Here is a 25,853-nt window from a genome sequence, read left to right on the forward strand (position 1 = left end):
CTTCTCTTGGTTTCAGTTTTCTCAATGAAGTAGGAGTCAAGGTTGTTATCTGAAGGCGATGCTATGAGTGGAAGCTTTGGAGGTCTGGGGTTTAGGAGAGTGAACAGACTAGTGAAATATGTGATTGCCAGGTAATTAAACACTTGTTCTCAAGTATGAAGAGTACAGTTAAGGAAATATTGGGTGTATGAAATAAAAGTGTTTAATCTAATTTTGCAAACACGGTATTTTACAACCCATTTCCGGGGTCATCTAGAGCGCACACCTGCCCCTTTGGCCCCATTCACTTTACTTGTGCCTCTGCTTTATTGCAGGTATCCCTGTTTTCTATGCAAGTCAAGCCATTTGGGAGTCTAATTTTTCCATTCTTTTTCTCCACTTGGAATTTGCATTCCACTCTTTCTCAAACTCTTCCCTCCAGTTGCATTTATCATGTTATATTAAATTTTTATTTGTCTGCAAAGTCAGTGACTGTGTCTAATCAGGTTTTTTTAAATGTTCGGTACATAAGTCCCTCAGTAAATGTTTAATGAATATGCCACTTTTCTTCTTTCTTTTTCCTTTAATCTGTAATAGCGGTCAGCAGACCTTTTCTGTAAAGAGCCACATAGTAAATATTTCAGATTTTGTAGACCATATGGTCTCTGCCTTAATTATTTAGCTCTGCCATTGGAGCACGAAAGCAGGCATAGACAGCACAGAAACAAAGGCTTTTTTCCAAGAATTCTTTTGTTATAGACTCAAAATTTGAAGTTCGTACAGTTTTTACAGGTCACAAACTATTATTATTATTCTTTGCTTCCCCCCCGCCTGAAACATTTAAAAATGTGAAAAACATTCTTAACTCATGGGCTGAACAAAACAGGTTGTGGACTGGGATTTAGTCTCCACCTTCGCTACTGTAGACCTTGGATCTATAAAGACTCTCAGCAAACCTTGATAAAGGAATTTGCAATTAAGATGATATCAGTTTTAATGTTACTCTTGGTGGCAGAGAAGCAGAGATAAGGAAGGCAGTCTTTTGTGTCAAGGTCATGTGTATTTATTTTTTTCTTGCTTTGAGAAAGGTAAAATACAATTCACAGCAATGGAACAGAGTAATCAATATTTCTTTGATAAATTAATAAATGACTTTTGGTATTGAATTTTGGTTTAAGTAACTTTTAGTCTTCAGTCCATTATTGATGTATTAGAAGAGGGCAGTAGACTTCAGTGGGCTTTCAGTTTTCTTGCAATTTATTAGATTTAGTATGCATTATTTTTATCTAGGAAAAGCATATGGCTGTAATGATAAGTGATGCTGTCTTGACCGTAACCGTTTCTCCTGTCCTTTCACTGACCCTACCCAGGACTAAACTGTGCAGTAGATCACTTCTGTGTGTCAAAGGCCTTGCAGTTAGTAAATATTTCTTTTTTGTTTGCTTTTGAGGGCTGCATCTGTGGCATATGGAGGTTCCCAGGCTAGGGATCTATTTGGAGCTGCAGCTGCCAGCCTACCCCACAGCCACAACTACGCCAGATCCGAGCTGTGTCTGTGACTACACCACAGCTCACAGCAACGCTGGGGATTAAACCTGCAACCTCATTGTTCCTAGTTGGATTCCTTTACACTGTGCCACGATAGAAACTTCATTAGGATGAGGTGGTCTCTATACTCTGTTAGTCCCCAAACCATGATGACATATTCCCTGCCCCCACAAAACTAGTTACCTGTTCATGAATTTTGACTTAGGAATGCAGGCCCTGTTTCCAAGCCCCTACCTGCACACTGTAGGTTAACTGTAAAATCATCTCAGGGCCCCTTGGCCGTGCAGCGCGCAGCTGCACATGCTTCCACGCTGTTGTCTGTTGATCCCGGTCCCACTCTGTGAGTAAGTTAGCCTGTAATAAACGGATCCATTGATTACATGGAGCTGCCGGCCTGGTTTTCCCGTCTCAAGATGCTTTCTCAGTTCAGTGAGCACTTTTGTTCTCTCCTTCCTCCAGTAGAAAGTCAAATATTTGATTAAACCTTTAGTGATATTAGGTGTTTAAAAGTTGTCTAATTATTATTTAAAGCTCTATAACATACTTAACCTATTCCCCAGATATGTTGTGCTGCAGCGGAGAGCCACTGTAAAGATTTTAAAAATAATTTTGTACCCTTATTTCTATGTCTTTGCCATAGTTCTTTAGCAGTAAAGAATGGGCTTTGTGAAGGAGTTTTAAAGGTACTGCATAGGTAAGACTTTGAGTTATCAAGTATTATGAGTTTTCCAAAAAGTATGATTTGTTGAAAATATGCAATTAGAAGTTTATTGTACTTCAGTTGTTACCTTGTGCTTCCAAGGATCATCTGCTAATATATATCACATCTCCCCAAAAAACTGCTTTTTAGCATCGTATGGTCCTTTCCACTGACAATGCCTTGGTCTTGTAGGAACTCTGTGACTAGTGAGTAAACTCCTGGGTGTTGGCTGTCTGCTTCTGTTCCCACTTACAGCCAGGGTTAAATGCGGAGAACCCCATTCATGTCACCTCTGTGGGGTGGAACTCCACCTTTCTTTGGGAAACCCCACTGCTCCACCCCTAGGCGTTGGTTTCCGCTCTGACACCACCTCTTTATCTTTGGCCGAGCTCTTCCACGTAGAAAACACCGTCTTCCATCTTTCCTCCATCCCAGTTTTCCCCTTCCAAGCCCTGCAGAACAGTGGAGGTGGAACTTCGTGAGCACCCTCTCAGTGTGAGTTGTAGACACTGCTTCTTTATTCTTTCTTTTTCCTTGATCTTCTCCCTTAAGGACAAGCATTAATTCTCAGAGACAGCATGGTCTCAACACTTGAGGAAGCAGCACGATATTTTCCTAAACACCTGTAATTTGCAAGGCATCTTTGGCCGTAGAGGTAGTACGTTGCGTTATTGCACAGAGCCATCCTTGCTTGATTATACCCCTTGGCCTTTTCCAAATTGCACCTGCTTAGAAACTGTGGGGCTCTGGGTGCTCAGACAGGTTCGTTGTGGTGTCAAGTTTACAAAAACCCGCCTACAGCTTTGAAGTTACTGATTAGATGACTGTTAAACTAAATGTTAAGGAAGAATGAGTTTTAAGAATATTTCCTCTTGGGAGTTCCCATTGTGGCTCAGCAGGTTGAGAACCTGACATAGTGTCCATGATGATTTGGGTTGGATCCTTGGCCTTACTCAATGCAGTAAGATACAGTGTTGCTGTGGCTGTAGTGTAGACCGGCAGCTGCTGCTTCAATTTGACTTCTGTGTTTCCATGTGCTGGAGGTGCAGCCATAAAAAGAAAAAGAAACAACCAAAAGACGGTTTCATTTTAGTTTTCTAAGAGCCAAACCAGATGTTTCATATCTTGAAGAAAAAAAGCAGTCAGTCGATTTTTCTTCTTTAAGATGTTTTATTTTAATAGCTTGAATAGATAGAAGTTCAAGGTTATTGAAATTTAACATCTTTCACATGAGTAGACTAGAGCTTATGACTATAAGAAACATCGGTTTGTTCAGGTCCATCATAGTACTGATTCATCTAGATGTTTCACAGCAGAGTTCATACTTGCCATTCATCATTTTCTTCTCTTTGTCTTTTTGCCATCCTTTTTGGGGGAGGGTGGATTTCCTTGACTCGGTCTTCCTTCTACCTCGCAAATTTGCTTTCTGATGCCATTTGAGCCATCTAGTGAGAATTTTATTTCTTTTAGTCTGTTTCACTTCCAAGTTCTCTAGCAGCTTTCTCTTAATCGCTTTGCTCCTGTTTCATGAGTATGATATTCTTTGATATCCCTTGAGAATATTAGTTATACTACTTTTATAGATAGTTGTGGTCAACATGCGTAATTACTTGCCATGTACCAGGCACCATTTTCAGCCTTATGTGTTATTTATTCTTTTAGTCATTCTAACAACCTAAAGAAGTGGGTACCATTCTTCCTCCATTTACAGATGAGCACAGAGAGGTTACATAACTTGCCTGAAATCTCAAAGCCAGTAAGCAGCAGAGGCAGGATTCTTGTTTAGCTGACGTGGCTCCAGAAGTCACCCCTTACGCATATGCTCCTTCTTCAGGCAAACAAACCTGTGTTTGTTGATTTTGGTGTCTCTTCACAATATAGCTTTTCCATAAATGTTGACCAGTTCCCTTTTCTTTTAACATGTCTAAAGATGCTGATTGGGTTTACTGTAGCCTGTTTCCTTTGATTGTTTGTGTTGGGGGAGGGGAGAATGGTGCTAGGCTGCTGGAGCCCCCTAAGGATTGGCTCTGCCCCATGGTTTAAATAAACACCCACTCTTCCAGACTGTAGATGGAGAGCTAAGGTTGGAATTTTACTTGATAGGTCAGCTCTTCTTAGAAATTCTTTTCTTGGGAGTTCCCATTGTGGTTCAGTGGGTTAAGAACCCAACTAGTATCCATGAAGATGCGTGTTTGATCCCTGGCCTTGCTCAGTTGGTTAAGAATCTGGCATTGTGGAGTTCCCGTCGTGGCGCAGTGGTTAACAAATCCGACTAGGAACCATGAGGTTGCGGGTTCGGTCCCTGCCCTTGCTCAGTGGGTTAAGGATCCGGCGTTGCCGTGAACTGTGGTGTAGGTTGCAGACGCTGCTTGGATCCCGCGTTGCTGTGGCTCTGGTGTAGGCCGGTGGCTACAGCTCCGATTCGACCCCTAGCCTGGGAACCTCCATATGCCGCGGGAGCGGCCCAAGAAATAGCAACAACAACAACAAAAAGACAAAAAGACAAAAAAAAAAAAAAAAAAAAAAAAAGAATCTGGCATTGTCACAAGCGGTGTAGGTCTCAGATGCAGCTTGGAGCTGGTGTGACTGTGGCTGTGCCATAAGCTGACAGCTGCAGCTCCAACTCAACCCTACCCTGGGAATTCCCATATGCCACAGTCCAGGCTTCAAAAACAAAAACAAAAAGGTATTATTTTAAGATAGAATTTAAGTATCAAAATAAAGAGTAGATGTGCTATCTCCTTTTTATGAATATTGAGTAAACTGTTAGCTCAGTTGATGTGTGCATTGATTTTTTTCCCCCCTGCGGAGAGGAAGGACAGATTAGGATAGATCACCTCGTGTTAGTTTGATGAGATTATCTAGCCAATAAGTAGCAAGTACTCCCTGAAAAAACCCGCACAAAGTCACAAAAGACATTTTGGCCAAGGAAAAATGATAAGAAAAGGCTACCCAGAATAGAGCCGAGGGGCAAAAACAAAACAGCATGAAAACACCTTTTGCTTAAGAAGGGACTTTGTGCTTTGGAAGAAAGGACGAAACAGACCGAATAGATGCTGAAGTGACTTCTTTGATTAGTCATTGTATGTTACCTTCTGCAGAAACATTTCCCTGTTCCTACTACTTTAAAGCTACTTCAGAAACTTTATACCAGTGGGTCCCAAGGTTTTATCTGCACTCACTCCCGCTAGTGTCAGTGGAATTCTACACTTAGTAGGAGAGAGACGGGCAGGTTTTTAACATTTCCCCTTGTTCCTGCCATGCTTCCCTCTGGAAATCATCCTTATCTTTATGAGCATGCTGACCATGGAGTGAAGAACACATGATACTGTTACACTGGTTGAGTGCTTTTGGTGTGAGAAATAGCATTGGATTCTGGCTAGCTTCAGTGAAAATAAAATGTGTGGGTTGGATAAGAGGGCATTTCACATACTCCAAGGAAGAAAAATCAAGCATCGGTCAGAGTAGGTATCAAACCTGAAGGGAAAGCTTAGTCCCAAGAGTGAATGAACTTTCTTAAATGTTTCCGTTCATGTCACTGTTTCTGTTAAAAGTTTCCTACTGCCAGGAGAAAATTTAATTGATACAGCCCTGAGGTAGTGATGGTGATGCTTTGTGTGTCTGCTGGATGGTGGGTTGGGGGGAATAGGGCTGAGGTTCTGCTTTAAAAAGCTCTGATTAGAGGTGGGGAGGTGGGGTGGGTGCAAAGGTTCTTGGACTTCAGCCAAGGCTACTGAAGACTCAAGCCTGAGTTCAGGGGGCCGGTCTCAAAAAAAGGAAACATATTGTTAAGTCCATCAGCTACTTTATGAGGAGCCCGTTTTCTAAAAATGAAGAATTAAGCATGCAGCATTCAATTTGAATGAATAATTCAGTGACACCAGCTAAATCAATGTGTTTTGGCAGATAACTTGAGAATGTTCTTGCTGTTGTGTTGGTTAGTGTTTCTATGTTTGTTTTGTAGTAAATCATCCTGGAATAAGTGTGATCTCTCTGTCTCTCCCCCTCCCACCCTCCCCCCTTCCTGTTTGTGTTTCATCAAGCTTCTTGAAAACCCTTCAGTTTCTTATCTCTGCCCAGATTTGGAAAGTTTTCAGCCAGTAATTCTTTTTTTTTTGTTTGTTTGTTTTGTCTTTTTGCCTTTTCTAGGGCCGCTCCCGCGGCGTATGGAGGTTCCCAGGCTAGGGGTTTAATCGGAGCTACAGCTGCTGGCCCACGCCACAGTCGCAGCAACACAGGATCCACGCCTCGAGCTGCATCTGCAGCCTACACCACAGCTCACGGCAAAGCCAAGCCGGATCCTTAACCCACTGAGCAAGGCCAGGGATTGAACCTGCAACCTCATGGTTCCTAGTCGGATTCGTTAACCACTGCACCATGACGGGAACTCCTCAACCATTAATTCTTTAAGTATTTTTTCATCATTAACAGACTTCTCTCTTTTGGGGACTCTGATAATTTGAATATTAGATCTTTTTTTATTGTCTCATAGTTCCCTGAGGTACTGTTAACTCCTAAAGAAAACTTTGTTCCTCTCTTTTGTGCAGATGGAATAGCTTCTTTTGATCTATCTAGTTTGCTGGCTTTTTTTTCTGTTGTCTCCATTCTGCTTTTGAGCCTGTCCTCTGGGATTTATTTATTTGTGACTGTGTTTTTCTGTTCTAAAATGACTATTCAGTGCTACTTTATGTCTTGTTCCTTTGCCGACATTTTTTTTCATTGTTTTCAGGAGTCCTTGCCATTGTTTGCTGGAGCACTATGTAATAATACCTTAAAATTTTTTTTAAAGGCCACACTCACAGCATATGGAAGTTCCCAGGCTAGGGAACTTCCAAATCAGAGCTGCAGGTGCGGCCTACACCACAGGCAATGCAACACTGGATCCAAGCTGCGCCTGTGAAGTTTGCAGCAACGCCAGATCCTTAACCCACTGAGTAAGCCCGGGGATCAAACCCACATCTGCATGGAGACCAAATCAGATTCTTAACCCTCTGAGCCACAATGGGAACTCCTGGAGCACCTTTTAAATAGTTGCTTCAAAGTTTTTGTCAGATAATTTCAAAATCTCTATCCTCGTGGCCGTTGGTATCTATTGATTTTCATGCTTCATTAGTGGAGTCGATCTGAAGTCTCACAGACTCTGAGTTTTGTTTTCATCCTATAGAGAGTGTTGATGTCTTCCTTTCGCATTCTGTCAGCCTGTTTAGGTCCAGGTCTTAAGTTTCCACCCACATGCTTTGAGCTGTGGTTCTAATTTCAGTTCAGTTTTCAGAAGCCTTGGCAGCGCAGTATGAACCTGCCCTTTGTGTGCCAGCCATTGAGTGACCGGGCTGGACCTGGGTTGTGGTCTGTCAGTTCAGTTCCTCAAGCCTTTGGTACACAGAATGGGATTAGATCCATGTAGACCCCGCTTGGGGTTAGTCTAGGACTTAATAAACAAGGCCTTGCTTTCCCCAGCTCCTCTTTGCATTTCTTCTCCCTGCCGCCTCCTGATTCCCTGCGGCGCCTCTTTCCCTCTTCCAGCCAGCAGGCTCCGCTTTACTTGCCCCATTAGGCCACACACTTTTGCCACCGTGTCTCCCAAGTTCAGGGCCCTATGGCAGGAGGTCGGGCAGAAAGCGGTGAGATTTGTCCCCACCCTCTTAGAACCGGAACTGCGCTTAATGGAGAGAAAGGTTCCTCTGCCTCAGAGTTGGGCTGCATTAGGCTGTCACTACTGTAATCTGACGTGTTATCACAGGAGTGCTTGGGGGCGGGGACACAGGAGGATGTAGAAGAGAAAAAAAAGATTGGCTGTTTCCCGGTTCTCCTTGAGCAGAAGGCTTCCTATTCCTAGCAAGCTAGACCTAGAAAACTTGTTCTAGAGCTTTTTCTATGCCTTACTTCCAGTGCATTCAGTTTAGAGGATATTGGGAGAGAGAAGTGCTCAGCTCATTGTTGGTTGTTGGGTGGTATTTGGAATTCTGGTTCCCCTTTTTTCATGTGCTACCGTTTACTTTTCTGAATCTTCAAGTTGCTGGTCCATGCATGCTGCCCAGGTAGGAGGGACAGCTTGGAATATGCTTAACTCTCTCTAACCTGAGATTGAACCATCTATCTGTCTGATTTTGACATTAAAAATGGCATATATTTGACTGTGTGGTTCCATTTTTTTTTTTTTTTTTTAATCTCTCTTCTTTAGTAGACTAATCCAGAAAACATGGCTACTGCAATTAGGGAAGTTGGAGTTTGGAGACAGACCAGAACACTCCTACTGAAGAATTACCTAGTTAAATGCAGGACTAAAAAAAGTAGTGTTCAGGTAAGTTAAATGACTGTTACTGCAGTTTACTTTGCATTAATATGTTCCATATTTAAGAAATGATTTATTTTGCTGGATAGATTTTTATTACAATTTTATATTTTAGATTTCTAAGGTACCTCCATACTGATTTCCATAGTGGCTGTACCAGCTTACATTCCCATCAACAGTGCAGGAGGGTTCCCTTTTCTCCACACCCCCTCCAGCATTTGTTATTTGTGGACTTATTAATGATGGCCGTTCTGACTGGTGTGAGTGGTATCTCATGGTAGTTTTGATTTGCATTTCTCTAATAATCAGGGATGTTGAGCATTTTTTCATGTGCTTGTTGCCCATCTGTATGTCTTCCTTGGAGAAATATCTATTTAGGTCTCTTGCCCATTTTCCAATTGGGTTGTTGGCTTTTTTTGTTGTTGAGTTGTTTAAGTTGCTTGTATATTCTAGAGATTAAGCCCTTGTCCGTTGCATCATTTGAAACTATTTTTTCTCATTCTGTAAGTTGTCTTTTTGTTTTCGTTTTGGTTTCCTTTGCTGTGCAAAAGCTTTTCAGTTTGATTAGGTCCCATTGGTTTATTTTTGCTTCTATTTCTGTTGTTTTGGGAAACTGACCTGAGAAAACATTTGTAAAGATGATGTCAGAGAATGTTTTGCCTATGTTCTCTTCCAGGAGTTGGATGGTGTCTTGTCTTATATTTATGTCTTTAAGCCATTTTGAGTTTTATTTTCGTGCATGGTGTGAGGGTGTGTTCTAGTTTCATTGATTTGCATGCAGCTGTCCAGGTTTCTCAGCAATTCTTGCTGAATAGACTGTCTTTTTCCCATTTTATGTTCTCGTCTCCTTTGCCAAAGATTAATTGACCATAGGTGTCAGGGTTTATTTCTGCGTTCTCTATTCTGTTCCATTGGTCTGTATGTCTTTTGGTACCATTACCACACTGTCTTGATGACTGTGGCTTTGTTATATTGCTTGAGGTCTGGGAGAGTTATTCCTCCTGCTTGGTTTTTGTTTCTCAGGATTGCTTTGCCAATTCTGGGTTTTTTGTGGTTCCATATAAATTTTTGGATTGTTTGTTCATGGGTAATTTGATAGGGATTGTATTGAATCTGTAGATTGCTTTGGATGGTATGGCCATATTTACAATATTAATTTTTCTAATCCAGGAACATGGAATATCTTTCCATTTCTTTACATCTTCTTTAATTTCCTTGATTAATGTTTTATAGTTCTTGGCATATAGGTCCTTTGCCTCCTTGGTCAGATATATTCCCAGGTATTTGATTTTTTGGGTTGCGATTTTAAAAGGTATTGTGTTTTTATATTCCTTTTCTAAAGTTTCATTGTTAGTATACAGAAATACTACTGATTTCTGAATGTTAATCTTATATCCTGCTACTTTGCTGAATTTGTTGATCAGTTCAAGTAGTTTTTGGGTTGAGTCTTTAGGGTTTTCTATGTATGATTATCGAATAAATTAGTAGTGGAAGCATGAGTTTTAACTTAGACTTGAAAATAAAGACATTTTTATGGTGATCCCTATTAAAAATGTTTAGTAAGTTACTCTAAATAAAGTTACGTATGAGTATGTTTATTACTATGTTTTATATTAGTAACCTAAGATGTTTAGATATGAGCTTTTATGCCATTGAAATGTATTATGGTGACTTGAATTTTAAAATACTTTAGTAAGGGAAGTTCCCATTGTGGCATAGTGGAACTAATCCGACTGGGAACCCCGAGGTTGTGGGTTCAATCCCTGGCCTCACTCAGTGGCTTAAGGATCTGGCATTGCCATGAGCTTTGGTGTAGGTTGCAGACGGGGCTAGGATCTGGTGTTGCTGTGGCTGTGGCGCATGCCAGCCACTGCAGCTCCGATTCAACCCTTAGCCTGGAAACCTCATATGCTGCAGGTGTGGCCCTAAAAAGACAAAAAGAAAAAAATACTTCAATAAAATTGAATGTAAATGAAAAATTAATATGCTGTTGGATTAAGTTCAACACGATATTTATTTGGGGATAGAACTGCTTTTTTTTTTTTTGTACTTAAGAAAGGCGATCCAAGTTCCTCATGTTTTTTCCTTAGCGATAGTTACACTTCGTAGAAATTTTGATGATTTTTGCTGCCCTTGTTATACTTAGTAATCATTTTGTTTGTTTCCTTTATTATAGGAAATTCTTTTTCCACTGTTTTTCTTATTTTGGTTAATACTAATTAGCATGATGCATCCAAATAAGAAATACGAAGAAGTGCCTGATAGAGAACTTAACCCCATGGACAAATCTATGCTCGCTAACGTGGTTCTTGGATATACTCCAGTGACTAATATTACAAGAAACATCATGCAAAAAGTTTCTTCTGATCACCTTCCTGATGGTATTGTGAACTTATATATGCATGCGATCTATAACAGAAAGCCTTTTCCGTATTTTCCTGCTTGTTTTATGGAGTAAATATACCATTCTTACCATATTGAAATATATCTCATCAACAAAACATAGTTTTATAAAAATATTAAAGTCATCTACTTCTGCTGCCTTATGTTTCTTGTGGAACTTTTAATTTATATTCTTGGTAATAGGAAACATGTTTTATATTTAAGTCATAGACCATTAATAAAATAAGTATATTTGTGTAGGATAAAAGATTTGAAGGGATATTTCATTTTGGTTTACTCATATAACTATTAAGAAGCTAGAAATACATGGTAAAGATTATAAAGCAGTAATATTTTCAGATTGCCATGCCTGTTTGTAGAGGTAAATGGTGGAAGCAGAAGAAGCACTCAGTTTTGGAGACTGACTGCAGCTGTGTACATGAGTCTGTTTTTGTCAGTTTGTACTTCTCGCAAAGAAAGGGACTAGAAAACGGTGAAAACAGTGCCTGAGATACCAGTGATCCTGAAGTGGCTGTGAGAAAATCTAAGGCAAAATCTAGAGCAAGTGACAGTAATGCATATCCAATCATGATTGATTTACTGAAATACTGAATTGTAGAAAATGAGTTTAACCTGTTATCCCTGTCATACCAGGATAGATAGTTGCAATTGGCTTCTAGTATGTATCTTCACATTATTGCATGATATATCATTGACTAGAAGATGTTTTATGCAGTCAGGAGCCAAATAACTTTTTCCCCATTGGTTTCTTTCTGGCTTATTACTATTTAATATTTTTATCCTATTGGTATATAATACATTTGTTGGTTTATCCTATTAAGTCCAAGTTGGGTAGCCTTAAGAATTTAGAGTGTCGCTGAAAACTCATCAGAAATGTCGAGAATGAAATTCATTGGTATTTCTGGGTAGAAGAAAAGTGTGTACACCAAAGAAATCCAAGTCAGTGTGTATTAACCTAGAGGCCAAAATAGTAGAAATATGTGTAGATTTTTTTTTAAAAAAGTTCTATCTTTTTTAACAGCAACCATCTGAAAGTGAGGTATATTTACATGCACGGTAGCAAGACTGATAGGATGTTGAATTAACATCTTCTTTCTTCAGATCAATCCTGGCGTTCCATGTACACCTTAAAGGTCTGGAAAATCCTGATAATTAACACTTAAGTAATGCTTAATAATTTACAAGGCATTTTCATATCTATAACTACGTTTGATCTTAACCGCCCAGTATGATCAGTTAGGTGTTGTGAAGGAGGATACTAAAAGTTCAGAGAGGTAAATTGCTCCCCTGTTCTCACACAGCTCATAAGTCATGACGTTAAGTACTAAGCCTATGTTTTTTCCATTTTATCACATGTTCTGAAGCTTCTGTAGTGAAGACTACTTGCTTTTAAATAAAACTTCAAAAAAATCTTTCAAGATTTAGATTATTGATGGGAAAGGGGCTAAATGATGATTACAGGTTTTCTCCTTATATCTTCTAAAAAAGGAACAAGCAATGTTGGGTTTCAGTGGCAGTTTTTATTTAAAGAGAAGTTGTGTCATAGTTAACTAAAATACGTATTTAGTTTCTGAGAAGGATTATGGAATTTTCTTCATAAGAAGGGAAATTTGGAAATAAAATATCCGTTCATTTATCCAGGAGTTGTTTGTATGGTTTTACTTTGAGATAGATAAATGAACTACATATATGACATATAGAGTATGTACTCTATTTTATCATGTTACACTGACGCATAATTTTTGTAATCAAATGACAGTTAAGAAATAATGTCTATAAAATTGTACTGTTTTAATATTCATTATAGTTTCTTTTTTTAGAAGCATCGTATTCATTTACTAAGAAGTTAGAGCATTAAACAAGTTCTTATAAAATATTACATTCATCAGGGAGTTCCCATTGCAGCTCAGTGGGTTGTGAACCCCACCAGTATCCATGAGGGTGTTGGTTCCATCCCTGGCCTCGCTCAGTGGGTTAAGGATCTGGTATTGCTGTGAGCTGTGCTGTAGCTCACAGACGTGGCTTGGATCTGGCATTGTTATGGCTGTGGTGTAGGCTGGCAGCTGCAGCTCCAGTTCAACCCCTAACCTGGTAACCTCCATATGCCACGGGAGCGGCCCAAGAAATGGCAAAAAAAAAGACCAAAAAAAAAAAATTACATTACATTAATTGAATATAATGGTAAATTTGTTGTATTATAGTAAACTCTTGAAATTTGTGAGTTAACTATGTTGTTATACTATTTTATAGTCATAATTACTGAAGAATATACGAATGAACAAGAATTGATAGCATCCAGTCTTTCTAAGCCCAGCAACTTTGTAGGTGTGGTTTTTAAAGACGGCGTGTCCTACGAACTCCGTTTTTTTCCTGATACAGTTCCAGTGTCTTCTATTTACATGGATTCGAGAGGTAAATAGCCCTAAATAATCAGTGAAAGTCAACTAAATGCATTTTTTTTGCTGCTCTTAATTCATATGCAAAATTCGATGGGGTCCAACATTGGCATTTTCAACTATAGTTACTCAGAGAAGAAGACTGTCAAGTTTAGCATAAAATTATGTGTGTCTAGTTATCTACACCTTTATATATAATATGAAGGATAATTTATGTAGCATCCACTTCAATTTTCATACATTTGTATATATCGATTACAGTAACAAAAAATTTTTTTTGAATTATAAGACTTTCTAAATCTGTGTTCTTTACTCCATGCAGTTGTTTTCATATATGATATGCTATATCTCTTTAAAATACCAAAGTCTTTTGCTAATAAACTTCATTAGTTTTATGTTTGAAACATGAAAAAACAGTCTTCAATGCCTAAATCTTTGCAGAGATAATTATCAACCAGTTATGAAACACTGTTAAAGTAGCTATGTCAAGTACTGTCTTTGTGACTTCATTCTGAAAAGCCCTATATACTTTCTTTTTTTCGGTTCTCTCAACCCAAACTTCTCCTTGCATCTGGAAGTGCTTCAAAGCTGATGAATCACTGCAGAATGACTTATACCTTATGATAGAAACGTGACTTATTTTAAATAACTCTATTTACCATTAATGTCTTTCTTTGAATTTGTATTCATTTACCTCTGAGTATCCTAACCCATGTAACTCTTTAATTTCAAGAATTTCAAATAAACAATAAGGAGTGTGATAGATTTTGTTTGCCTTTGGAGGGCAATTGCTTATTTTCTTTGTTTGGTCTTGTAGAGATTGATTAATTTTATTACTTTGATAACCCTCTGTATTTTATCTTAAAAAGAAAGCACTTGTGTGTTGTGCAGAATCTTATGTCTCACATTTTTTTCCCCTCCATAGCTGGCTGTTCAAAATCATGTGAGGCTGTTCAGTACTGGTCCTCAGGGTTCACAGTTTTACAAGCATCCATAGATGATGCCATTATACAGGTAAATATGATAAAGAAAGAAAAATAAAGCCAACCTGTGTATTAACAATTATGCCCTAAGTCTTTACCATAGGGTTTCATTTGACTGCTGTCAATTGTACAAAATACATAACTTAATATTAACTTCCATAAGGAAAAAGATAAGGAGGAAGTCATGTTTTCTGATTTAACTTTTTAAAGCAATTTTATTTGATGGTTTCTAAGCATGTGATTCAGCACTCCATATACCCATGTATATATATCTTATAAAAGATCTATATTTATAGACTTTTCCCTTTGAGAAAGAGGAACTTAGTACCTAGAACTCCGTAAGAGTTCCAGCTGGGTGCAGTGGGTTAAGAATCTGACTGCAATGGCCTGGGTCACTGTGGAGGTACGGGTTCCACCCCTGGCCTGACACAGTGGTTAAAGGATCTGGTGTTGCCCCAGATGGAGTGTGGGTTGCAGCTGTGGCTGAGATTCAGTCCCTGGCCCAGGAACTTCCATATGCTGTGGGTGCAGCCATAAAAAAACAAACAAAAGGATAATTTGGTTAAAAGAAAGTTAGTATCTTTATTATCTTAGTAGTGGTAGATTTTATTTTTTATTGAATAAACACTTATCACTTATTTGCCAAACATTATTTCTAAGATATGTACTAATGTGAACATATTTAATCCTTAAAACCACTATGAGATTGGTGCTGTTAAATTGTCTCCATTTTTATACCTGCAACTAAAGCACAAGAAGATTAAGTGACCTTCTAAAACGCAGTTAATTATGGCAAAGCTAATTCAGACTATCACTTTTGGGCTCCCAGTTCTGCATTTAATACTATACTGCTACTGAGATTGTGTATAAATGTTGCAGTTACAGTCTAAAGACCTGCTTAGACCTAATCCATTGTTTCAGGTTTTAGCATAAATGAACAGGAGCACTTTCTCGGCTAGTTGTTAGACTGCTACATAGTAAAATGACTACAAAAATAATGCTTTACTTGTCAGGGTTGCTGTTAGAACGAAATGAAATGATATACATAGAAATGTCTTAGAAACTCTCATAACATGGTACGAACATCTTATAGATACAATATGCAATAACTCAGAAGTTTAGGTAATGACAGTGAAATTTAGGATATATCACCTTGATGGTGTTAGAGAACTTATCTGTGTTTTGGCCAGACGTCCTGGCCATCCCCAACCCAGACCATGCTGGGTGAACAGGTAGAATAGCATGGCATTCTGTTGAATGTTAGGGAGAAGTATATCCTTTGGCATAAGTAGTTTTATTATTGTCTATGCATGTTGCATGTACAGATTATAAAATGACAGAAGGACTTCCTATTTAAAAGAACATTTTAAAAAAAAGAGAGTCATTCTTTCTTGGGACTAATAATCATTCTTTAATTCTTCAAGTTTTTAAATGCATAATGTTAGAATGCATGTAATTGTCAGTTTAAGATGATAATTTTGCAGTTTTGTTTTCTTTGACAAACTGTTTAAACAAAATTTATGTACTTCCCATCTTGAGACTTTAAACTTTGTCACATGCCTCCAGAATGAATAAAAGCAATATTGTATGAGGTATCATGCTATCGGGGTCAATCCCTTTATTTCAGGTGTGTGGCTTTTTGAGGATTATGTTTGTACTAGGTTATTGACTAAATTTAGAGGTTTAATTGTCACACTTTATTAGGGACTCCTATCAGAACTAAATTAATCGAATGTGTTTACATTTTCTAATTATAGTTGAAGACCAATGTTTCTTTTTGGAAGGAGCTGGAGTCAACTAAAGCTGTTATTATGGGAGAAACTGCTGTTGTAGAAATAGATACCTTTCCCCGAGGAGTAATTTTAATATACCTAGTTATAGCATTTTCACCTTTTGGATACTTTTTGGCAATTCATATCGTAGCAGAAAAAGAGAAAAAGTTAAAAGAGTTTTTAAAGATAATGGGACTTCATGACACTGCCTTTTGGTATGTTATTAAAACTTTGTTATTTAGTGTGATTAATAACTGTATAAGTATACAGATCTTTAGAATTGTAATTTTGTCATTCACTTGACTTGATGAAGAACTGATCCGGTTTTCTGACAGTTACTGCTTTTGTCTTGAAGTTTGAGACTTATCGAAAAGCTTCAGCAATTGATCGGCTTGTTTTAACATAAAGGAGGTGGCACCTGGAAAGTTCAGGTTGTTATTATGTATTTAGATTTTATTTCATATTTTATTTGAATTGATGAGGCATCTTCCATGTATTTCAGCATACAGAAAATAGGAGATCTTGGAACTTTAGAAATTATTAGCCTGTAAGTCCCCTCAAATATTATAGCATATACATGTTATTAAAAATGTAATCAAAATGACTGGAGTTTGTGTCCATAGTATATGAGCTTTCCCCCCTCCCCCCTGGAAAAAGTTATTTTTGTGAATGTTTTAAGATGAAAATATACAGGAGTTCCCGTCATGGCTCAGTGATTAACGAATCCAACTAGGAACCATGAAGTTGTGGGTTCGATCCCTGGCCTTGCTCAGTGGGTTAAGGATCCGGCGTTGTCGTGAGCTGTGGTGTAGATTGCAGACGCGGCTCTGATCCTGTGTTGCTGTGGCTCTGGCGTAGGCTGGTGGCTACAGCTCCGATTGGACCCCTAGCCTGGGAACCTTCATATGCCGCGGGAGTGGCCCAAGAAATGGCAAAAAGACAAAAAAAAAAAAAAGATGAAAATACACATATAACTTGTAGAGAAATAAAAAAATGTTCACAATGAACATACTAGCATTTTTATATAGTGGTAATTTTTTAGAGGCAAGCATTTTTATAAATAATTCTAAGTATATTTTCCTTGTTTTTCTCACTATGTAGTAATAAGAACATTTATTTTGACCTCATTTAGGGGAAAAGTGAATACTGTGCATATAAGTTGTTACTGTAGTCCATTTTATTCTGTTTAGCTCAGTGTAACAGTTAATGATAACACCTTACATAATGGGAATATTCTGTATAACATATCATCTTTGCTCATTTTTTTCTGCTGTCATTTTACTAGTGATGGTTTTTAAGATGCATTGGGTTATTGAAGTATTTTGTGAGGAAATAGTAGCTGGAAGAATTTAGGCTAATCAGTTTCTCAGTGCCTCTATGAGATGATGGAGTTAATTTTGGTGGTTTAGGTATCTTTTAGCCCTATTTTGATGATTTTATAGTAGTATACGTTGAATTATCTGCTTACTTGAAAAATTAAAATGAAATGAAACTAAATACTATAGCAGTTCCACTGTTCTGACTTGAGCAGAAATTTGAGGAGTCCTTTCATCGTCCATCTTCCGGACCTCTCATTGCACACGTGTCGTAGCCATGGTGTTGATTAGTAAGGCAGCCTTTACTGTTGAAGTACCAAAAGCATCTAATTGTTGCATATGCCATAAAGAAAATTTTCAGTCATTGAACCCCTTCATATTTTAAGAAAATCAGAAAGGTTGTGCATTACTGACCTTTGGAGGGTATTTGATTTAAATTAATCATGAATTGCTATAAATTTGGAAGGGTTTTTTTTTTGACTCTTGGGAAGATCATCACCGTTTTATCTCTGTAACAGTTTATACTTTTATCTACATTTTCACTAGTACTGTATTTTTAATTACGTATAAGAGCTTTATTTTTCAATACATGAGCATACCATGGAAAAGACTAGACTAAAATGGGTAAAATACAGCAAAAGTTTTGTTTAAAATGATTTCTTTAAGCCTGTGTATTTAACTGTAGGTGTATTTGTATTCTCATTTTAGGCTTTCCTGGGTCCTTCTGTATACAAGCTTGATTTTTCTTATGTCCCTGCTTATGGCAGTCATTGCAACAGCTTCTTCATTATTCCCTCAGAGTAGCTGCTTTGTGATATTTCTGCTTTTTTTCTTGTATGGCTTATCATCTGTAAGTATTTATTTCTTTATTTTTGTCTTTTCTAGGGCCGCACCCGCCCGTGGCATATGGAGGTTCCCAGGCTAGGGGTCTAATTGGAACTACAGCTGCCAGCCTACACCACAGCCACAGCAACACGGAATCCGAGCCGTGTCTGTGACCTACACCACAGCTCGAGGCAACACCGGGTCCTTAACCCACTGAGTGAGGCCAGGGGGCGAACCCACAACCTCATGATTCCTAGTCAGATTCATTAACCACTGAGCCACGGCGGGAATTCCTCATTTCTTAAGCATTTTTACTTGAAATGGGACTAAAGAGCTGTCAAAATATTTGATTAATATAGTAAAGTCTTATTTTTTGGTTTACTTAGAGTCGATTTCTCATGAAAGGCAAGATTATTACTAGATTACTGATAAGTGGTTGTATCATTGTCCGTCCATGTTTTTAGGAAATTTGCAAAATATTTTCAAGTTTAAATTTAACTTGTTTTTATTTGATTTATTTCACATGTAGTTCCTCTGAGTCTTCCTTTTACTACCTTCATATAATTGGCTTATACACCATTAAGATTGTCTGGTATTAGACTTTTTATCCCTTTGTTCTTAAGAGATCCTGACTGCTTCGGGATGTTTCAGGATGATGTTGTGTAAAGATAGGTCTTTGTAAATGTAGCTCTTTGACAGTGTTAATGTTCATTGGGCATTTTGGTTGGATGCTGGCTGTTAATGACCAGCCTTTGTTTTAAGTCGGCCCAGTTTCCATTCTAATTGGCTTATGAGCCTGTGCTGTGTCAGTTGTTAAATATTTCGACTATCTCCTCTGCTCTTTAACATAATAACTTATAAATTACTCACATACTTCTCCATATAATTGCCTGGTTTTTAACTGGCTTCATTTCTTATCAACACATTAAGTTTAAAAGATGAGTTCTGCATTTAAAAGCTTTTTGACTTATTGTTTCATTCATATTTGTATCTAAATGCAGAAACACATGGTGGTTTATAGTTTCTATAGTGTTGCCTAGTACTTGCATAAAAGGCAGTTTTTACTATCTATAGGTTTAAAATTTTAATGTATAGCCCTATTTATATGAAAATTAAATACCTTACCAAGGCCTTTAGAAATTTATTATATTTTAATGAATGTATTTTCTAATGAAAATAATTTGCTCTTTCATAAGCAAAATTTAATTTTTTTTCATACCAGTGTATATGAACAATGCATTAACATTAATATTTATATTTTATAGGTATTTTTTGCTTTAATGCTGACACCTCTTTTTAAAAAATCCAAGCATGTGGGAATAGTTGAATTTTTAGTCACTGTGGCTTTTGGATTTGTTGGCCTTTTAATTGTCCTCATGGAAAGTTTTCCCAAATCATTAGTGTGGCTTTTAAGTCCCTTCTGTCAGTGCACTTTTTTAATTGGTGTTGCACAGGTAGGTAAAATATCTTGCCTTCACTAAATGTTTTCTTTCTTCTTTTTTTTTTTTTTGGTCTTTTTTAAGGGCTCCACCTGTGGCATATGGAAGTTCCCAGGCTAGGGATCAAATCGGAGCTGCAGTTGCCAGCCTACACCACAGCCACAGCAATGCCAGATCTGAGCTGCATCTGCAACCTACACCATAGCTCACGGCAATGCTGGATCCTTAACCCACTGAGTGAGGCTAAGGTTCGAACCTGCATCCTCATGGATACTGGTTGGATTTGTTACTGCTGAGCCACGATGGGAAGCCCCACTAAGCATTTTCTTTTCTCTCCACGTCTATGCGGCCTGTTACACTACCATGAACACTGCCTTTGGTTTGCAAAAATATATTTTACAATTTCACCATGAGAAGGGAATGATATTTGAATAATAGGGTATATTTTATATTAGTGTCATTTGTATTTTCTCCATTTTTAAGTTTTTAATTTATGTGACCTGTTTATAAGTTCTCCACTTTTTACTTTAGTGTTTTGCAGTGATCTGTTTTTACTATAGTAACTCTGTGAGAAGTCATTGGTTTAAGCATCAGGTAATCTAGATTGCTCTGTGGCCTGGTTTTATTGCTGTCTATTATAAATTTATCTCACATGTGTGCCTGGGAGAAAATTGTGGGTGAAATGGAACAAATTTTTCGTAACTGTAGTAGTGAAATAAGTAGGCCCAGTGGATTTTTATAGGTCCAAGGTTCATGGAATTATCTTTACCTAAATAGTATTTAGATTTATAACTTTGGTTTTTATTAGTCTTTATAAGGGCAGTCAGGTTCACAGAGAAAAATTCTAATAAGAAACTGCTTTGTATGTTGCAGTTATAAATTTGGTTAATGTGCAAAGAAGAAATGTGATTAATGTAAGAGATTATTCATGTTAATTGGATAACTTCTGATTTGTGAGGCTTAAAATAGATTATTTATGAATATTTTAACTATTTGAGACCTTCGAGCTGTTGATTCATGTATTGAGAGTCCACTTTTCACTTAGGAAAGTAGAATTATAGATTCATAGGTTTTTGCTGAGTGGGAGGGAGTTTCAGTGTCATTGAATTCATCTTAATTTTCACAGATGAGACAGAAGTTCAGAAAAGTATAACTATTTACTTAATGGCAAATCTGGGACGTAAATGAGGCCTCAACCTCTAGTACTTTTCTTTCTGCTCTATCACATATATCTGCTGTGAATAATTTAATAGTTGTGTGAATTAATTATGGTACCTTCTCCCTTTTCAATGTTGAAAAGGTACTGACCATCATTTTATCTTCTGATACTTAATTTGTTTGACTTCTCTGTGGCTCACAACCCTTTTGTTTGCATTGGTTTTTATTTCATTTATCTTGTTCTAGTCATAGCCTTAGATTTACATGCCTCAAAAGTAGAGGTATACTGGTTTTAGAAACACAGCATTAAAAAACATGATTGAAAGGGATGGTTGTGATAAACTCATATTTTGGTCAAGGTTTTATTGTTTTCTTTATAAACTCATGTTACTAATTTGGTAGACTGTTTAATCTATGAAAAGGCCCAGTTTATTGACTCTGGATAAAATGAGTACCTCTAGTAGTGTTAGCTTCTGCTTGTTTTTTTATCACTTTTATGTAATAAAGTTGATGTTTCTGTTTTTCAGGTAATGCATTTAGAAGATTTTAATGAAGGCGCTTTGTTTTCTAATTTGACTGAAGGACCATATCCTCTAATTATTACTCTTACCATGCTGGGTCTTAATAGCATTTTCTATGTCCTCTTGGCCATCTATCTTGATCAAGTCATTCCAGGTATGCAGGTAGTTACTAGGTTTTACTTTAAAGATTTTTAGGTTTTTTTGGCCCACACAAGGTCAACTGAATTTAATTTTTTTCCCCCTAGGTGACTACCTTAAGTCATACTCCCTGTTACAGTTTTTAATTTTAACTAAGTACCTTATGCCTTAACTGTTAGTGAATGTAAAGAGATTGGGTAAAAAGAAATGTTTGTTTTGAGAACCTTAAGTCCCTAACTGAACTTCCTTTTTTCTTTTCTTTCTTTCTTTTTTTTAAAGTTTTGCACCTGTGGCACATGGAAGGCCCAGGGGTTGAATAGAAGCTGCAGCTGCTGGTCTACACCACAGACACAGCAATGTGGGATTCAGGCTTCGTCTGCAATCTACACCATAGCTCACAGCAACGCCAGATCCTTAATGCACTGAGTGAGGCCAGGGGTTGAACCCCCATCCTTATGGATTCTAGTCAGATTCTTAACCTGCTGAGCCACAACAGGAACTCTTTTTAACTGAACTTCTTAGCTCAGTCCTTCCCCACGTCTTTTTGGCTAAAGTGTGTCATTGTTATTACCCAGAGCTATGGAGTAATCTGGAACTCCTCCCATTGCCCCTTCTCTTATCCTGCATCTGTAGCAAATTTGTGTAGCTTCAGAATATAATTAAATAACCAACACCCCCCTCTACTCTTCCCCTTGAGCTCCTCATTCATTCTGTCTGTGAACGACCTGCAGTCTTCTATGGTAAGATTGTGGCTTTTAAAATTTAAATTATTACTTAGAATTAAATAAATGAATTCATTTCCTCATTAGCATAAGCCATGTTCCACATTCAGCAGCCGCATATGGCTGTTAGTTACCATATAGTACAGTACAGCTTAGGACGTTGGCATCATTGCAGGAAGTTGTATTGGGCAGCACTGGTCCAGACCGTTGCGGTAGCTTTCATCTCATCACCCACCTCAGGTCTGTCTAAGAATATCACCAGTCTCTTTAATCACCTGCTCAGAAACCTTGCTGAGTGCATCCTGGCGAATTAAATAGAAACTCATATATTAATGTCCTCCGCAATACTTTATATATTTAATCTCTTCTTACCATTCTCCCCTTATTGTATTTTACTTGGTCTGTATGGTCTGTTTTAATCTATTTAAACACATCTTCAGGGTGTCAGATTGTTTTTAGCAACTCATAGCAGAGAACCTTCCTAATTGGCTTAAATAGGAAGGAAATGGATTGTTTTACTTAAAAGGAAGTCCAGAGATAGGATGGATGCTGAGCTGGTCCTTGGGGACCCACTTTCTCCATGTTTTTGCCACCACTGTCTCAGGGTCTGGCAGCTTTGCCCCCGTCCTGGCTGCATAGTGCCATGTCTCTTTGTTCACATCCAGTGGCAGAGGGAGAGCGAACCTTTCCCCCTGCTAAACCTTTTGTTCCCATCTGGTGGGTTACATGCTTGTGGGTGGAGCAGTAGCAGCACCAGAGCCTGCCAGGCACTGATGAGATTCATGAGAGTCTCTGCGGACTTGGGCTCAGATTCCTTTGAAGCATGTGGTCATCTGGAGGGGGAGCGGTTGTTAAAAAGATGGGGAATGTCGGTTCCTTGAGGGGAAAAGGGGGAAAATGTACCCATTCTGTGTGGGCAGCCATAGCCATCACCATCTGCCACAGCTGTGTCTCCCACATTGGCCCTGTTGGGCTATTCTCCTAATTCTAAAAAGTCTTCCCTGGGAACCATATCGACTTTGCTGAGTACTACCTGTTTTCAGACTAAGATGATACTCATTCAAGCCTACAGGACTTCCAGATACAAACTCTTTCTTTTCTGAACTCTCATTAGCCCTATGCTTGACATGCCTCATGCTGTATGTTGTGTTCTAGCCATTGGGTATATGCATGTACTCAAAGGATAGAAGTTCCTTTAGGGCAGAAAATGTGCTTTACATTCCCTGGACTCTCAGCCACTCTGAAACTATTTATGGGTGAGAGTTCTTGGTCAGTAAAACTTGTGTTTTTCACACCCTATGGATTTAGTACTTAGGTCTAAACTTTAGATGCAGGTTGTCTTAGATTTCCCATACTGCCTTTATGATTTAAAAACTGGTTTTCCAAAAAGGAATATATATAGAGAGAGTCACTTTGTTGTACAGCAGAAATTAGCACAATCTTGTAAATCAACTATACTTTAATAAAAAATAAAAATTAAAAAACTAGTTTTCAGAAATAATTTGTTAGCATAACTCAAGTGTTTTTTTTTTATTTTTCAGGAGAATTTGGCTTACGGAGATCATCTTTATATTTTCTGAAGCCATCATATTGGTCAAAGAGCAAAAGAAATTATAAGGAGTTATCAGAGGGGAATGTTAATGGGAATATTAGTTTTAGTGAAATTGTTGAGCCTGTTTCTTCAGAATTTATAGGAAAAGAGGCTATAAGGTAAGATTTAATCTTTGGCAATTTAGGTATAAGAACTGCTGATGGAATGTGCCATATGTAAATCCTATCTTTAAATAATGTATGTAAGTACGGTGTTTTAGGAGATTTGGTGCGATTTCATGACTTTTAGAAACAGTATTAAGGGCTGGTTCTTTTTTAGGTTTTTATTTTCTTTGCAACCATTTAGAATAAGGTTGCTGCTAAGGTTTGAAATTTTGTTTCCATAGAAGTCTTTAAAAGTAATAAAACCTAGTATTTAAACAATTAAGCTATTTTAAAATGTCTCCATTCTGTACATTAAAACAATAAATATTAACTTTATAATTTTATTCAGGCTACATTGACTGAATTGTGCAACATGTTAAATTATCTTCCATTAATTTCACAGACCTTGAGAAATTGTGAAATGATTAACTTATGTCACATCAACTTAATTTCTAAGAAGGAAAGAAATTTATTACTATTCCTTACTAGTTCAGTCAAAACCAAATTAAAAAAATAAGGAGAAAGAAAAATAAAAGTGAAAGAAAAAGTGAAGTGTAATTTGTGTTTTTTTTAAATTTAAAAATGCATAAAAGCAAGGGAGAGGAGTTCCTGGTGTGGTGCAGTGGGATCAGTGGCATCTCTGCAGCATTGGGATGCAGCCTTGATCCCTGGCCTAGCACAGTGAGTTAAGGATCCTGTGTTGCCACAGCAGGATAGGTCGTAACAATAGCATGAATCTGGCCTAGGAACTCCATATGCCACAGAGCAGCCAACTAAATAAATAATTAACAGCAAGGGAGATTTAAATATTTAAAATGTAGTCAGTGGGCTGGTGGTCTGCCTTCTTAAGAATAAAATATAAACTGGTGAAAAAAAAACCATTAATTCTTTTTAGCAGTACACATTTAAAGTGGAGAGAATCACTTTACATTTATAGGTAGTTTGAAATGTGTGCTGATGTGAAGTAGCATTTGGTTTTTAATCTCCCTTAACTGGTGTAACGACTACTGATTAATTAAACAGAAAAATATCCAATATGAAAAGAAATCTATAAATTGCTTGTGTCAGATGTTTCCGTTCCTTTTGGAAGTTGGTGAGTCATGAAAAACGAATGAATAATACTTAAAATGGAAAGGAATACTATACTTTTCTCTTGTAGTTTCTTTATTATTGTTAGATCTTTGGTTTATTGTCTTAGTAGGAAGATACTTTATTATTATTCTTGTTGAAATGACAGTTTTGATAAAAAATACAGAAACGTACACATATACATTGCTTTAAATAGTTAAAGTAGAAAATGGTTGTTTTTCAGAATCAGTAGTATTCAGAAGACATATAGAAAGAAAGGTGAAAATGTGGAGGCTTTGAGAAGTAAGTAACTTTCCTAGTGTTCAGTTCATAATATTAAAGTACAAATGGAAAAACAAGATACATAGTTTGTAGGAAATTTATAAACTTCTTAACCATAATTTTATCTCCTTCCTTTAGGGATACTTTCATTTATTTATGTGATTAATGTTCATAATGAAACTTCACATCAAAGTAGTAAAAGAAAAAAGTAATACCTATTAAGGTAAAAAAATAGTGGTGTTTCCCTTGCGGCCTAGCGGGTTAAGGACCCAGTGTTATCTCTGTGAGGATGCAGGTTTGATCCCTGGCCTCACTCAGTGGGTTAAAGATCTGGTATTGCTGCAAGCTGCAGTGTAGGTCACAGATGTGGCTCGGGTCCTGTGTTATTGTGGCTGTGGTGTGGGTCTTGGCATAGGCCAGCAGCCGTAGCTCTGATTCTACCCTAGCTTGGAAACTTCCATATGCTGCAGGTGTGCCCCCCCCCCTAAAAAAAAAAAGAAAGAAAGAAAGAAAGAAAAGAAAAATAGTCAACTCTTTGAACAAGTCTGTATTCTTTTTTATTTTATTATGCATGTGTGTACATATCAGCTACTTTTTATTTTTATTTTTTTTCCTT

The 25,853-nt window shown here is 37.6% G+C and overlaps 1 protein-coding gene across 12 annotated transcripts in view; it reads left to right on the forward strand.

The window, feature by feature from the left end:
- The window catches only part of ABCA5 (ATP binding cassette subfamily A member 5), a 134,225-nt gene that overhangs the window by 66,820 nt on the left and 41,552 nt on the right, over nt 1–25,853 (forward strand). For 7 of the 12 annotated variants that reach the window (XM_021068102.1, XM_021068105.1, XM_021068108.1 and 4 more), the window contains 10 exons: nt 8,409–8,528; nt 10,696–10,900; nt 13,173–13,334; nt 14,244–14,332; nt 16,059–16,288; nt 18,098–18,239; nt 19,480–19,668; nt 21,339–21,486; nt 23,734–23,902; nt 25,200–25,258. In XM_021068102.1, coding sequence (XP_020923761.1) covers nt 8,427–8,528; nt 10,696–10,900; nt 13,173–13,334; nt 14,244–14,332; nt 16,059–16,288; nt 18,098–18,239; nt 19,480–19,668; nt 21,339–21,486; nt 23,734–23,902; nt 25,200–25,258 — 1,495 coding nt within the window. In that variant the 5' untranslated portion in view covers nt 8,409–8,426. Of the gene's footprint in view, nt 1–7,238; nt 8,266–8,408; nt 8,529–10,695; nt 10,901–13,172; nt 13,335–14,243; nt 14,333–16,058; nt 16,289–18,097; nt 18,240–19,479; nt 19,669–21,338; nt 21,487–23,733; nt 23,903–25,199; nt 25,259–25,853 lie in introns of those variants that run through there. The other 5 variants (XM_021068103.1, XM_021068111.1, XM_021068110.1 and 2 more) reach the window with 3 other exon arrangements.

The sequence above is a fragment of the Sus scrofa genome, chromosome 12 (assembly GCF_000003025.6).
Source record: "Sus scrofa isolate TJ Tabasco breed Duroc chromosome 12, Sscrofa11.1, whole genome shotgun sequence".
NCBI lineage: Eukaryota > Metazoa > Chordata > Mammalia > Artiodactyla > Suidae > Sus > Sus scrofa.